This window comes from Macrobrachium nipponense, chromosome 7 (assembly GCF_015104395.2).
Source record: "Macrobrachium nipponense isolate FS-2020 chromosome 7, ASM1510439v2, whole genome shotgun sequence".
Lineage (NCBI taxonomy): Eukaryota > Metazoa > Arthropoda > Malacostraca > Decapoda > Palaemonidae > Macrobrachium > Macrobrachium nipponense.
In genome coordinates, this window is record NC_061109.1 from 44,563,941 (window position 1) to 44,577,094 (window position 13,154).

General features: G+C 35.6%; 1 protein-coding gene across 1 annotated transcript in view; it reads left to right on the forward strand.

Annotated features, from left to right (window-relative positions):
* The window catches only part of LOC135217198 (exportin-4-like), a 114,327-nt gene that overhangs the window by 3,508 nt on the left and 97,665 nt on the right, over positions 1 to 13,154 (forward strand). Inside the window, exons 2-10 of the mRNA XM_064252926.1 lie at positions 2,608 to 2,713; positions 4,078 to 4,253; positions 5,651 to 5,758; positions 6,099 to 6,215; positions 6,891 to 7,047; positions 7,931 to 8,043; positions 8,226 to 8,383; positions 9,168 to 9,342; positions 11,156 to 11,332. Coding sequence (XP_064108996.1) covers positions 2,608 to 2,713; positions 4,078 to 4,253; positions 5,651 to 5,758; positions 6,099 to 6,215; positions 6,891 to 7,047; positions 7,931 to 8,043; positions 8,226 to 8,383; positions 9,168 to 9,342; positions 11,156 to 11,332 — 1,287 coding nt within the window. The remainder of the gene's footprint in view (positions 1 to 2,607; positions 2,714 to 4,077; positions 4,254 to 5,650; positions 5,759 to 6,098; positions 6,216 to 6,890; positions 7,048 to 7,930; positions 8,044 to 8,225; positions 8,384 to 9,167; positions 9,343 to 11,155; positions 11,333 to 13,154) is intronic.

Here is a 13,154-nt window from a genome sequence, read left to right on the forward strand (position 1 = left end):
AAATTTGATCCCCATCCCAGAAATTCCATACTAAAGCAAGGTTATCCATTTTTAAGATTCACATCGCTGTTTGGATGCAAATCTTGGTTAAAGCTCCATTAGCAAGTGTATTTGAATACCAAATCAATTTTACAATAATACTAATTTTAAACTTGATATTGGGCAGCCTCAGTGGTGTGACCAGTAAGGTCTTGGCCTGCCACCTCAGTGGCCACAAGTTCGATTCTTGGGCATTTTACTGAGGGGTTAGAGATGTGTATTTCTGGTGATAGAAGTTCACCCTCGATGTGGTTCGGAAGTCACATAAAGCTGTTAATCTTGTTGCTGAATAACCACTGGTTCCATGCAATGTAAAAACACCATACAAACAAAAATGCAGTATATAAGAGGTTTTTTGTGGATAAGAAAGTGTTGAACTTATTCAGGAAAATAAGGAATCATAAAAGCTGTAAAGAAAAGTCTGTTAAACAAGCTGTGCATAAAGTTTTCTTGCTTGAGTTCCAATACCACTTCAGTGGTAACCAAAGGTGTGTGAGAGAACAAACAGGAGCTCTGTCCCTCCTGCAGTTAATGGTAGATAGTATCTCGGCTAATATTGTAGTATCAATTCTCATAAGAAAAACAACCATAATTTTGTATGACCAGTGATTGATTATTATCATGTTGGGTATGTGCAGTGTAGTGCAATAAGAAGCAACCTCAGGTAGGTTTCAGTGCAGTTCCTGGTTCCTGTCATGAAAGAATATCCAGTTCATTATTTGACAAGTAGTCCTTAATCACATGTCATTTTTATATGAGCTTCACCTTCAGGAGGGGTGGCGTGCACACTTGAACAGCATGTATGCTTCAGGTACACGTGTGGACAGATGACAAACCTCAACTGACAGGTAAACTTAAGCGTGAATATCTGGCCTTAGACAGAATGTTATTCTTGGTTAGTACTGCTAGCAAGACAAGGTGTTAAGGAACACCCTTTCTGGCTTCCTGCTGTAATAACACAAGTTTACAACTCATCTGACAAAGTGGACAGTAGTACAATTCAGACGAGAGCTCATAAGACTGGAGATGGGATTGTTCCTTGAATTTCTGAGGAACTTTTTAGTAGCACAGTAATGAGAGCAGTTTCTAGGGACGGCAGACATCCCATACCCCGTTCTACATAATGGACATCTTCCACAAAGTCATAATACTTTCTTGGGACCTGTGGTGGTTTTCCAGTGGTTTCTTTAAGCAACCAGGTTCCTCTTGAATAGAAAAGCATCGTGCCTAAGATACTTTTGGGGGTATAAGGCTAGGGGTGAATTTTGAGTGACTGGCTCGCATCTTTCCTCCCTCTGCAAGGCACCAATTCAAGCAGAATACATTCTGTATCAATTTTATGGGCTACATTTAGCTGCCTCCAACTTGCGGTGCCCCTCACACGGGTGATACTTAGCCCTCTAAGATTTCCCTTGTTAGTCAGAGCCCTCTTAGATTTTCCTTGTTAGTCAGTTGAGAGATAAGCCTCCATATAACGAGTGAGTGTCTTAGTTAAAAATATGATGGTTTTCATTTTTTGTAGGAACAGATCACAAATTTTTGAAGTATCCAAAAAAGGCCTTATATCTTCATCCAACCTCAACCTCTCTTCTTAGCCTTTGATGTTTAAATTTAAATTTCCATCTGATGGCAGACGAGGGGGTTGGTTGTTTAATGACTGATTCCAGCCCCTGCTAAGGAGTAGTCCTATAGGGATTGAAGGAATAGCCCTACATAAAAAGCTTTGATTTGTGTAATTAGGAAAAGTACTGATTACTTTAAAATTCTGTGCTTTTTCTTGTATTGCTTACAGGTAATTGAGTTTGCATGGAATTAATCTGGCTTTAGTGTTGTATGGAAGCTGAATAACTACTTTATTCTCTTAAAGTAAAACAACTGGCTCCAGCTTGCACTGAAAGTTAATCACCTATTGAAAGACCAAGGGTTTGTATGCTAGGAAAAATACAAATTTGCCACGTTTGATTTTGTCATGTATGCAAGACGTTCTGTAACGAGTGCGGGAAACTTGGCTCTGCAGACACGTTCAGTTCAGAGCTATTGCACTGAGTTGCATAATGCGTAAATGTTATAAGTATGTATAACCAATTATTATTGTGTTAGTGTCGAGTCCCGACACACAGGCTTCGATCTTATAAATTCTACCTCATGTATGCAGGGTATGATTCCTTATTGTGTATAGAGCTCTGATGCTCATATGTTTGTTATGATTCTATTAAACATATACGCTTTTTGTATTTTGTATATTCCAAATGACGACAAAACAGATTTATTGACCAATTTCAAGTAGTTTAGTTTCTACAAGGGAAATTTTATGGAAATTATATGATCTGCTCACTTTTTATACTGGGATGTCTTTGCAGCATTTTGTTCTGCTGAAATTCACAGATGGTATTTCATGGAGTATGGTACTAATATTGATCAAATGGTAATTATGCAAGTAACAGATGCCCATATCTGAGCCTCAGTATGCAGATTGTAATAACCTACTAATTTCTTGTGTGATTTTATGTCCTCTGTAGAGTAGCCACTTGTATGCACATATCGTGATTTATATTTAATTTTCTTCAGGCATCACCAGATTTGGTGACATCAGAACAGCGACATGAGGCAGAACAAGTGTTTCTTCAGTTACGTAATACAAAAAATCCTTTCAACTTGTGTAGACAACTCTTAGGTAAGTACAGTATATCATATCTTATTCAGTACTTCATTTTTGTTACCAGATCATAAATCATTAGTTTACTTATTATCATCATTGGTGAACTGTACTTTTAAACAAGTTAATAACCTGACTGTTACAGACACGGGATGAAGACTCAAGGACTTTGATTTGTGAATATGTTCTGTAGGCTTAATATTGTATATTTTTTTATTACCAGCTAGTCCTAGATTCTGTACAGTGAATCTGCAAACTCCTCCATATTTTTACTTTATGTATGTAGTACATTTTAGCTGTTTCAACCTGAACTGTATTAAGTTGATCATGAAATTCGTAGCTGTAACTCCAGAATGGTTGTAAGAAGATGAGTTTATAATTGACTTTTTTCACTCATTTACAATCATTGAACAGGTGTCAAGTCACTAATACATTATTCTTCAAGTTACCTTCTACCTAAGTTACTTTGAGATTGCGGTTTCATATTACTATCATGTGCTTTTATTTTTATTTTCAAGGTAAACTTTCTTTTAGTAGTTATGTAGCTATAGTAGTAGATTCACATAACGCTCCTGATTGGCTGTTGATAAGCCATTCACAGGACTAGAAACTCAGTCTCTCTTGAGAGTTCACATAGGCAGGATGTGTGTTCCACCTCTAGTGACGTATACTTTTGAAAGACATCTCCCTCAGGAGAGGTGGAACATACATCCAACCTATGTGAACTTTCGAGAGAGATTGAGAGTTTCCAGCCCTGTGATTGGCTTATCAACAGCCAATCAGGAGCGTCATAAGGGACTGGCCTAGACATCAGATGCAAGGATGATGTGAATCTACTATGTATAGTTTTCAGAAGTATTCAGCTTCTTCAAATCTAACACAAAAAAAAAACACCATTATGGCATTGACTTTTATCTTTATATACAGCATTATGAATATATTCATGAACCGAATATTATTCATGAAAAACTTTGCTGTTTGGAGCTATTAGACTCTGTTGTTGTGAATTCTATAATTTCATTGTTTTTATAAAAATGTAAGTCAGGGGTAAGATATGTTTGTATGATTTGCTTTGTATATAACCACATAACCACACAAATAAATGCAAACTACATTTATTTGTTGTTTTCTTGTCATTATTTTTATTAGTGATAATGCAGTTCTAAAATTTTCCTTGTTTGAAGAAGGGAAGAGTGCTTTAGTTACTTTGATAATATAACCTTACACACTATGCATTATAAAAACTTTTGAGATTGCATAATTCTCAATTGAAATGCTTTCGGTGCCTTGTAACAGGTAGGTAATACATTACTATTGTAATTTGTGATATTAATTTAATGTTTCAACTGCTGTGTTGTCATGATGCATAACTACTTTTACAGAGGGATCGCAGGTTGACTACTTGTTATTTGAAGCAGCTACTCTTTTACGTGTTGGTGTTATTCGGGAATGGCGAGACTTGAGCAAAGAAGATATTTTACAGCTCCGTCAGTATATTGTCCACTATGTTGTCAGCCGGCATAATCTCCCACATTATGTGAGAGAAACATTAGTACAGGTAAGTGATGCACATTAATATTATTAATGTAACAATTCATTTTCTCACCATCCCCTTCCATATTGCTGTAATTTTATCCTACTTTAGACACAAGAAAAATTGCCCGTAATCAGCAATTTTTGTTGTAACTCTTAGCTAAAAACAGATTTTTTCTTAATTTGAAAGAGTCAATTTAATTTGAATACTCTCTCCATTCCATTAAGTGTTATTTTATTCTTTTATGCTTACTCTTGTTCTCATTATTTCTATTTTCCTTGAATTGTAAGTCCTCACTTTACAAATAAAATGTGTATGATACATACATATATATATATATATATATATATATATATATATATATATATATATATATATATATATATATATATATATATATATATATGTGTGTGTGTGTGTGTGTGTGTGTGTGTGTGTGTGTGTGTGTGTGTGTAGATAAGATTCTCTCTCTCTCTCTCTCTCTCTCTCTCTCTCTCTCTCTCTCTCTCTCTCTCTCTCTCTCTCAGACACAAACAGATGCTTTCATTGTTTGAAGTTACCTCTTAAGGAAAGAGAAAGATAATCTGGAGATTTTACATTTCTAAACTTACTAAGATTACCTTGTAATATACAGTGGTTTGTGCTAGAATTAGGTATGTTTGCTGAAATAAAGAAAAAAAAAAGGGGGGGGGGGGAGAGATAATAGTCTATGACATAATCCAAAAACAAATAACTTTTAAAGACCATTGTTATTTACTGAAAAAATTTAAGTCACCTGCAGTAGCCTTATGGCTGTGAATGATGCCACAGGCCAAAAGGCAAACAAAACCTATTTAAAAAAATACCCAAGAATGTAACAATCGTTAAGAAGAACTGTATGGCACATTACACAAAATGCCAAAAAATACTGATTTTGGAAGAGTAGCTTGAGATGTCAATACACAGTGGAGTTGCATGGAAGAATGGTGTTGTTTAAAAGTGGAGCATCGTCGAATACATAGTGAGGTCCTCTGTTTTTTAAGATTTGTTCCAGTTGTTGCAACTGGAGAACCTTTGCATGGAATAAGGCTATTTATGAACAGGTATGCAGCTATAATAAGATCGTATGTGTAAAGTAGGCTAAATAGAGTGCATATAAGTAACGGTGGGGAAGAGTGCCCAATTTCCTGGCTTATATTTAATGGCTGTGAGTCTAACTTCTAATTGGATTTTTTCTTGTCATACAGTAATAAACAGCAGAGAATAAATGATGCTGTCAACCATTATGAAATTTTTTTTTTTTTTTTACTTTATGGGATTTATCTCTTAGGTAATAAATAAAATAAATAACTGTAAAAATGAGGCAAAAAAGAGGGTTCATTATGTTGTACACTTGCCTTTTTTGAACTATTTACAATTTAATTTTTATATATTTGTTTCAGGTTGTTGGCATAATGGTAAAAAGAGGCAGTGTAGAAGATCAGGGGGAGGATAGAGGAAGACTTCTAACTGAAGTGGAACAACTTGTGTCTGCCGGTGATAACACTATGGTATGGCTTGCTTTTCATGAATTCGGTATTGTTGATATCCAAATTTTTATCAACCATAAACTCACGCTGGGAGTTTTCATTACCATTTCAGGTTGATTGATTATTATCATTGTTATCTGTATTATAGGACTTGCATCCCCAATAGGAGGGTTTAAAAACATGGGAATTGGCACTTTTCTATGAGAAAGGCTCTTTAGAGCCCTGATACGCATATCTGACCAGATGCAAGCCCCCATTGTGGAAGTGTGGCTTGGAGCCCTGTACCAAAAAAAATAATTATTTTAAGGTATACTTTGCAAAGCACTGATTCTTAATACTGTACTTACTGCCTTTTTTTCAGCGTATGATTGGTTGCAGTATTTTAAGTGCCCTCATGCAGGAATATGCTGTGACAGTAAAATCCACTGATGTTGGTTTGACATGGGAAACTCACTTCAAAGCAAAAAAACAGTTTGAGGTATAGTATTAGATTTGTATTATAAGATGTAAATTTTTGCTCTCCTGTCAATTGTTTGAATTTGTTCGAGGTATTTTCAGTAATTATTAATGCATGTAAATGGAAGAAGCCTAGGTATTTTTGGTAATTATTAATACATGTAGATGGAAGAGGTATATCTTTTCTTGTAATAGTTGCTGAATTGATTTTTGTTGTTAATTTGCTTTGACATATTGCAGTACTGTAACTGTACCTCTACTTTCTCAGAATAGGGAAGTGCTATGTTGGATTTAAACAAATGTAATTGAAAGACTATACTCGGTTGTCTGTGGAAGGGAAAATATTAGTGGTGTTTCTTTACCAATAAAATTGGAACTTCATATAGTACTTTGCATTCAATTTAACATGGCTATAATGTAAAAAAGCTTCAGCTATTTAGCAGTTTCTGGATTTGTAAAATCCTTCTATTTCATCTTTTGGTAGTTAGCTGGGCATAAAAGCTGACTTATGGAAGACTATTTTTAAGATTTTTGAGCTTTAAAGAACCACATGAAGCCATCAAGATACATTTCATACCATATTAAATACTTAAACTAGTATTCTTTATCTTTAATCATGCTGAAAGCATTTTGTTTTCTTTCATAATTTTCAATACTTTGTAAGTTACTAGTGATTTCATAATTTCTCCAATAACAGGGGACAGATTTGCGTCGTATCTTCCATTTTATGGTGAACCTACTGGGAGAAGTAGTAAAAGTAGAAGGGAAGCTGAATGAAGAATTGTCAGCTTTGTTGATGAAGCTCTTGCTGATTGCTGAAACTACGCTTACCTGGTCATTTATATCGCTACACTATATCCTTTTTTAGCTTGAACTATAAGGTTTCTACACTGTTTCAACTCATATGGTGCCAGAAAATGATCATTCTTTGACAAAAGTATTCAGAGAGAGACAGACTTGACTTTTTGTTCTAGCATTGATTAATTGAGGAGGTTTAGCATTTTTGTGTGTAAATGTTGAACATTAAAAAATACCTTACTTTTTAAAAGTTAAGGCTCATCAATAAATGTATAAGTTTTACAGTAAGGCCTAGCTTTTCATAGTTATTAGCCTTCATTATTGTTACCTGGTGTGAGGTAAAGTTGGCATACTAATGTTTAGTGATAAATTTTTCCTGTGTTAAGTACAAGAGAAGGGAGGATGCATTCTTGTAAATAGGCTTCTACTGATTTTACCTTACACGTTTACTGGGCTTGATATTTGTAAAGCTAAATGTGAGAGATAGATATATTTCCAAATCTGATAGAGATTAGTTTATATCTTACAGTTTTTTCTTCAGGGAAATGACATTCAGTATGCTCGTTTTAAAATTTTAAAGAATATGGCACTTTGTTTGAATGCATACAGTATAAAGATAAATGCTTTTAATTTTCGTCATTGCTTCTGCCAAAGGCTTGATTTTATTTGTTTGGTTGTCTAAATAATTCCTTAAGTACATCACTTATTGGAAACTATTGGACAAACTTTGATGAGATTTTTAGAAGAATCAGTATTTCACAAAATAATTATTTGGATTTTAATATTTAAAATTTTCTGATTGCTTTATTTTTGCAGTTGTGAATGAGAAGCTCAGAGTTCTTGCGAAAGAAAAGTTAGATGATATAGTCTTTGGTAATCATATATGCATTTATGAAAGGAAATGTGATGCACTTGAATATTTCCTTAACTTTTGCTCACTGCCTAAACGTTTAATGAGTGTTTTTGAACAAGATCAGAACCCATCCCTTAGGCCAGGACAGCAATGGAGGGAAACATTCCTTGATCCAAGTATTGTACAATTATTTTTTAAGGTGAGAATAGCATGTTAAATTTCTTTAGAGCTTCCTGTATTTATACAGCTGTGTTCATACTTGGAGCAAATATAATATTTATAATTTGTGATTCAATTTTAAAATATAATAAGAAAGTGCATTGATATTTTATGAAATACAGCTACAGTGTTCATGTAATTTTATGAGTGATTGTATTACAGTTATATTGGCGCGTAAGAGAGGATTGGGAGCTTGGACATCATGCATTAAATTGCCTAGTCCAATTGGCTTCTTTAAATGGTGCAGTGCTTATAAATCGTCAGGTTCGCATTAAGTATCTCACACAGTATCTTGAGTGCCTCTTCTCTTTGCTCTCCAGGTAAGTTTTATTCTTGTAAAAGTAATACTGTATTGCAGTAATTTCTGTAACTATATTTATTTAGTTCAGATTTATTGTTTTGTATGGTACTATAGAATATCATTGGTTGTTTATTAAAGCTTTTGGTAGCAGCTTTGATTATAATACAATTCTAGGACTTGTGAGTCAGTGGGATTTATTTTTTCTTACAGAGGGTGCTATGTCAGGCAAGTTTAGTTACGCTGATTACCAGTTCCTTTTTTTTCTGGGCTAATTTAGTGTGAGTGACGTAATTTTTTCATGAATGTGTGTTTGGAGTGTTGTTAGGTCATCAGGTTTGTGGTTTTGATTTTTTTCTAATTTTTGAAGTGATTGTGTTTGGACTTGGACACACCATGTGGTATTTTTGAAATAACACGCTTTGCTGTGAATTCCCTCTCGTGAATAACTTTCAAGCAGTGCTTCTTTCCTCCCATAAAGGGTGTTGAGATGATTATGTATTATGTAATTGTAATGTTGATGCACCTGTTCTTAGATGGACTAGATATTCACTCTCAGCAGGTGAGTCGTATATGAAATGTACCAGATAATAGTTATAACTAGCAACTAAAAGAATCATGAATAGAATAGATTTTTTGTTAATCTTAATATTATATGCTTCTTGTACCTTCAGTTCAACATGAATTTAGTTTTTGTTCATTATAATGATGTTTCTAATGTAGTGCAAACTACTCCTAAAGTGAAAGTGTAGAGTAGATATTGTATTGCAATGAAAAGGTTATTCAATTAAAATATTTTTCTATAGTGCTCAGATCACAGAAGTTGAAGCTTTAGGCATCAGCAATATATTCCGCAAGTTGCTGCTGTTCTTTCCGCCTTCAGTTTTGGTTGCGCTCCCAGAAGAAATGTTACATCAACTGGTTGAAAATCTGACTGCCCTTACCTGTAAATTTGCTCAGGGTGCAGCTCTGGAAGAAATGGTAAGCTCTTACTGTACACTGTTCTTTTAATATAGAAGTTTATACTGACATGAAATATTTTGTTGTGTTTAAGAGTAAAGTTAACACCTCACTATTTGTTGTACATATTTATGGAGGAAACCCACGTGAGAGCTGTGAGGTTACGCTAAGTTACTCAGATTTATAACCTAATGTATGGCTAGCTAAACCGAATCTAAAGTTGTTCTGAAGTAATAAATGGATGAAAGATGCAATGCAGTAGTTTTTTAATTCCGATAACACTTTCAATGCAAGCTTACTTTGTTTTTAGGCTATACATTGGCTAAAAATTGGGGGTCGTCTTAAACTACTATTCTAAGAATCAAACCTTGAATTCTTAAATGATATTTATAGGTAGGCCTCGATGTTATAACTACTGACATACTTGAGAAGACTCACATTGATGTAAACTGATGATATAGTTATGATTATTATAAAGGATTAGTTTATCCAGACCTCTGAGCCTAACAACAGCTGTTCTCAGGCTGGTTGTAAAATTATTGGCATGTGTGAGAAAAAATTCCATATCAATGAAGTCTGCTTTTATTCATGGGAGCCCAGCTGAGAAAATGTAAACATCAAGTTAAGGTTGCGCTCACAGAAACACTTATCTTTCGGTAACCTTTCAGAAATTTTGGTAGTTTAATTACGATAATAATAACATTTATGATAATATAATGCTTAATTTTTCATTAAAAATTCAATATCATTTTGGTTAAATAACACAAATTTGGATTACATACAACTATAGAACAATTCAGTCATGTGAATGATAATTATGTTTGATGATTATCGTACATTAGACTAACCTCTTTGCCTCCATCGCTTTATCCTATCCTCTATTTAAGTAAGTTAAAAAAGTAAAAGAGAATGATAAAAGTATCATTAGTAATGCTGTACTTGTGTACACACATACAACCATAAACAACTGAATGAAAGATAAAAGTATAATTAGTAATGCTGTACTTGTGTACACACATACAACCATAAACAACCGAATGAAAAACAGACATTTTGGTATGAACAACTAAATCAGATAACAAAAGCTGATTTGCTTGCATTTCAACCATTGTACGATAGATAATTACCGTATGTTTATTACAGTTGACTTTAGGTAGAATAGAATAGATATATGTTTACATTACAATACTTTATACCCTTATTTGTGATGGAGAAAAGATTGGCAAGGAAATATACTTCTAAATTTAAACTGTAAAATGTAGCTGAAGCTGAGAAAACAATGTTCAAGCTTCTAATGACCATAAATTATTGTGCATCGGCAACATAGGTGAAACTCCCCTAAACTTCATTGTGCCCTCAAATTCAACCATAAACAAAATTTGAGAGAAAAATATTTTAATCGGAACTACTGGGCATGAATGAACACATTTTAAATTCTGGAATATTTTGATGTATTACTAAATTGTCAAATAGTCAAAGGCTATGGGAAATATGAGGTGGAAAGCATGTAAAACTTTATAATAATCTTTAAAACTACTTTTTCATCTTGATATTGTGAAACAATAAATGGATGAATAGGTTTTGTTATTATACATGTTTAAATTGTTTTTTATGTATATCTATCTATATATCTATCTATCTATCAGTAAATGCTTCTCATTAATAGTTTACAGGTCTAAACAGTAGTAAAGCATGTTTAAATTGTTATTTATGTATATCTATCTATCTATCTATCTATCTATCTATCTATCTATCTATCTATCTATCAGTAAATGCTTCTCATTAATAGTTACAGGTCTAAACAGTAGTAAATTGAAAATTTCCTTTTTTGCAGTTGGATCATGAAGACCAGCTTTACATGGAAGCATTTGAACAAATGTTGCAGTCATGGGCTTGTATACTGCAAGAAAGTAGTAATTGCAATAGTGCACAGATAAAGCAGAGTGCAACTTTAATCTTCGACACATATTTAAAATGTCATCTTGCGCCGCCTGATGGATCACGGAGACCTGTGAGTCTTTCTTTTTCCATGTACAGTACAATTCTAGGTACCAATGTAATTACTTTCTCAACTTTTTTTTATTTTTTTTTTCATTTTTAATTGAATAATGCTGGATCATCTGCCCACTTCAGAAGTAAACCAGGGGCAGAGTAAAAATTTGAACTCAATGATTTTAAATTTCTACTGTTTTATTAGTTACCTGACCATTTCAGGTACATCCAAGTGAAATTGCAAAAGTGATGAGGAATGGTACAGAAGGGGAAATAGACCCCATTGTTGCCAAGATCTATTCAGATATTTTAATTTTTCTGGGCTGGCACCCAACCTCAGCAGATTTGGAGGATCATTTCTGTTCATCTAATTAGCTGGTTGTTCATGCGCGAACAAACCTTCGATCTTAATAATAGGATCATTTTTCTAGAGCCCAGCTGGATCTGGTTAAAAATTGGAGTTGAAAAAGCAAGGAATCTTGCGAGATCTGGCAATTCGCGTGTATATCGGGTGAAAACTCGTCAAAGACCGAGCACCCACACTATCGAAGTTTAGTCTTTTGTGCTTGTGTTAAAATGGCTTCCTCTGCTTCATCTCGGCCTCACCAACATACGTATGTTCCTGGGAACTCAAGGTTTCCTGTGCTATCATTTCCTGGCTGCTTCAGCTACAGACCCACACTCTACATGCAGTAGGTGTGCTGATGTTTGCTAGAGTTGTTGTCCCTGTGTCTCCTTCCTTTTCTTCCGTCGATTCATCGTTGGAAGTATCGGGAGGCCCTCAGGCTGATTTAATGTGAAATGTTGCCCCCTCATCCTCAGAAGTTAATTTGCTTCCCGCAAGGGCTACGGGGTTCACCCTCCTTGGAGGGTTTCCTGAAGCATTTCATGGATGCTCACCTCCCCAGCTCTTCCTCCTCCCCATGGTCTTCTCTATGTTGGTGCCCAAGGTCAACCAGTTTGTATTGCTCCGCGAGTGAGGCTGTGATGTCTCTCTCAGCACTGCTGGTGACATCACTCCCAGCTCTTATCGGTTACGTCACTTCCATCGATAACGTCACTCCCAGTCGTTACTATGTCGGCGTCGTCGGTTGGGGCTGCTGTGCTGCCTCACTCCTCTGTGCCGTCATTGTTTGCTCCCTTGACGTCATCGCTGCCATCCAAAACGTATCCTCTAACTTTGTGTCATCTGCATCCTCTCTTGCGGATTTGTCTGAGGCTTTATGTCAGGCGGTTCATTAGAGATTGGACTCTGTTTTGGAAGATAGGTTTCCTGCCTTGTCGGCTGAGAAGGCTGTGAGTAAGTGTGTTGCGTTGCCTCCCCCCCCTCCTGCCAAGAGGATGTGTATGGAATCAGTGCTATCATCCTCTCCTCCATCACCCCCATCTCCGCTGCGTCGGCGTATCAAGCGTTGGAGGGTTAAGGACTTTGCCTTTTCTTCATTGACGAGTGAGGAGCTCCACGTCTGTGTTTCCGAGAGTGTTAGTGTTTCATCCTTTGTGCAATCTGCTGTGGCTGCGTTGTCGTCGTCTTTGAGACATGAGTGTGTTGCAACCTCGCACGTACGTGTGTATGTTGCTGATTTTTCTGCTGCTTCTGCTCCAGAAAGTTGTGAATGCAGAAGTAGTGCAGCCAGTGTGTTCGCCTCCCCCTCCCATTGATGCTGTTTGGGGTTCGACTCTGAGGAATTCTCGCTCTGCGTCGTGAGTTCAAGATGCTTCTCCATCACATGTTTGTTTGTCGCGCTTCAGCTACGAACTCTGCTCGTTGCCTTGTCATCTTAACCCAGATATATGTCTCAAGCCAGGGTTGACTTGGAGCAGGTGAGGTCGGTGGCACC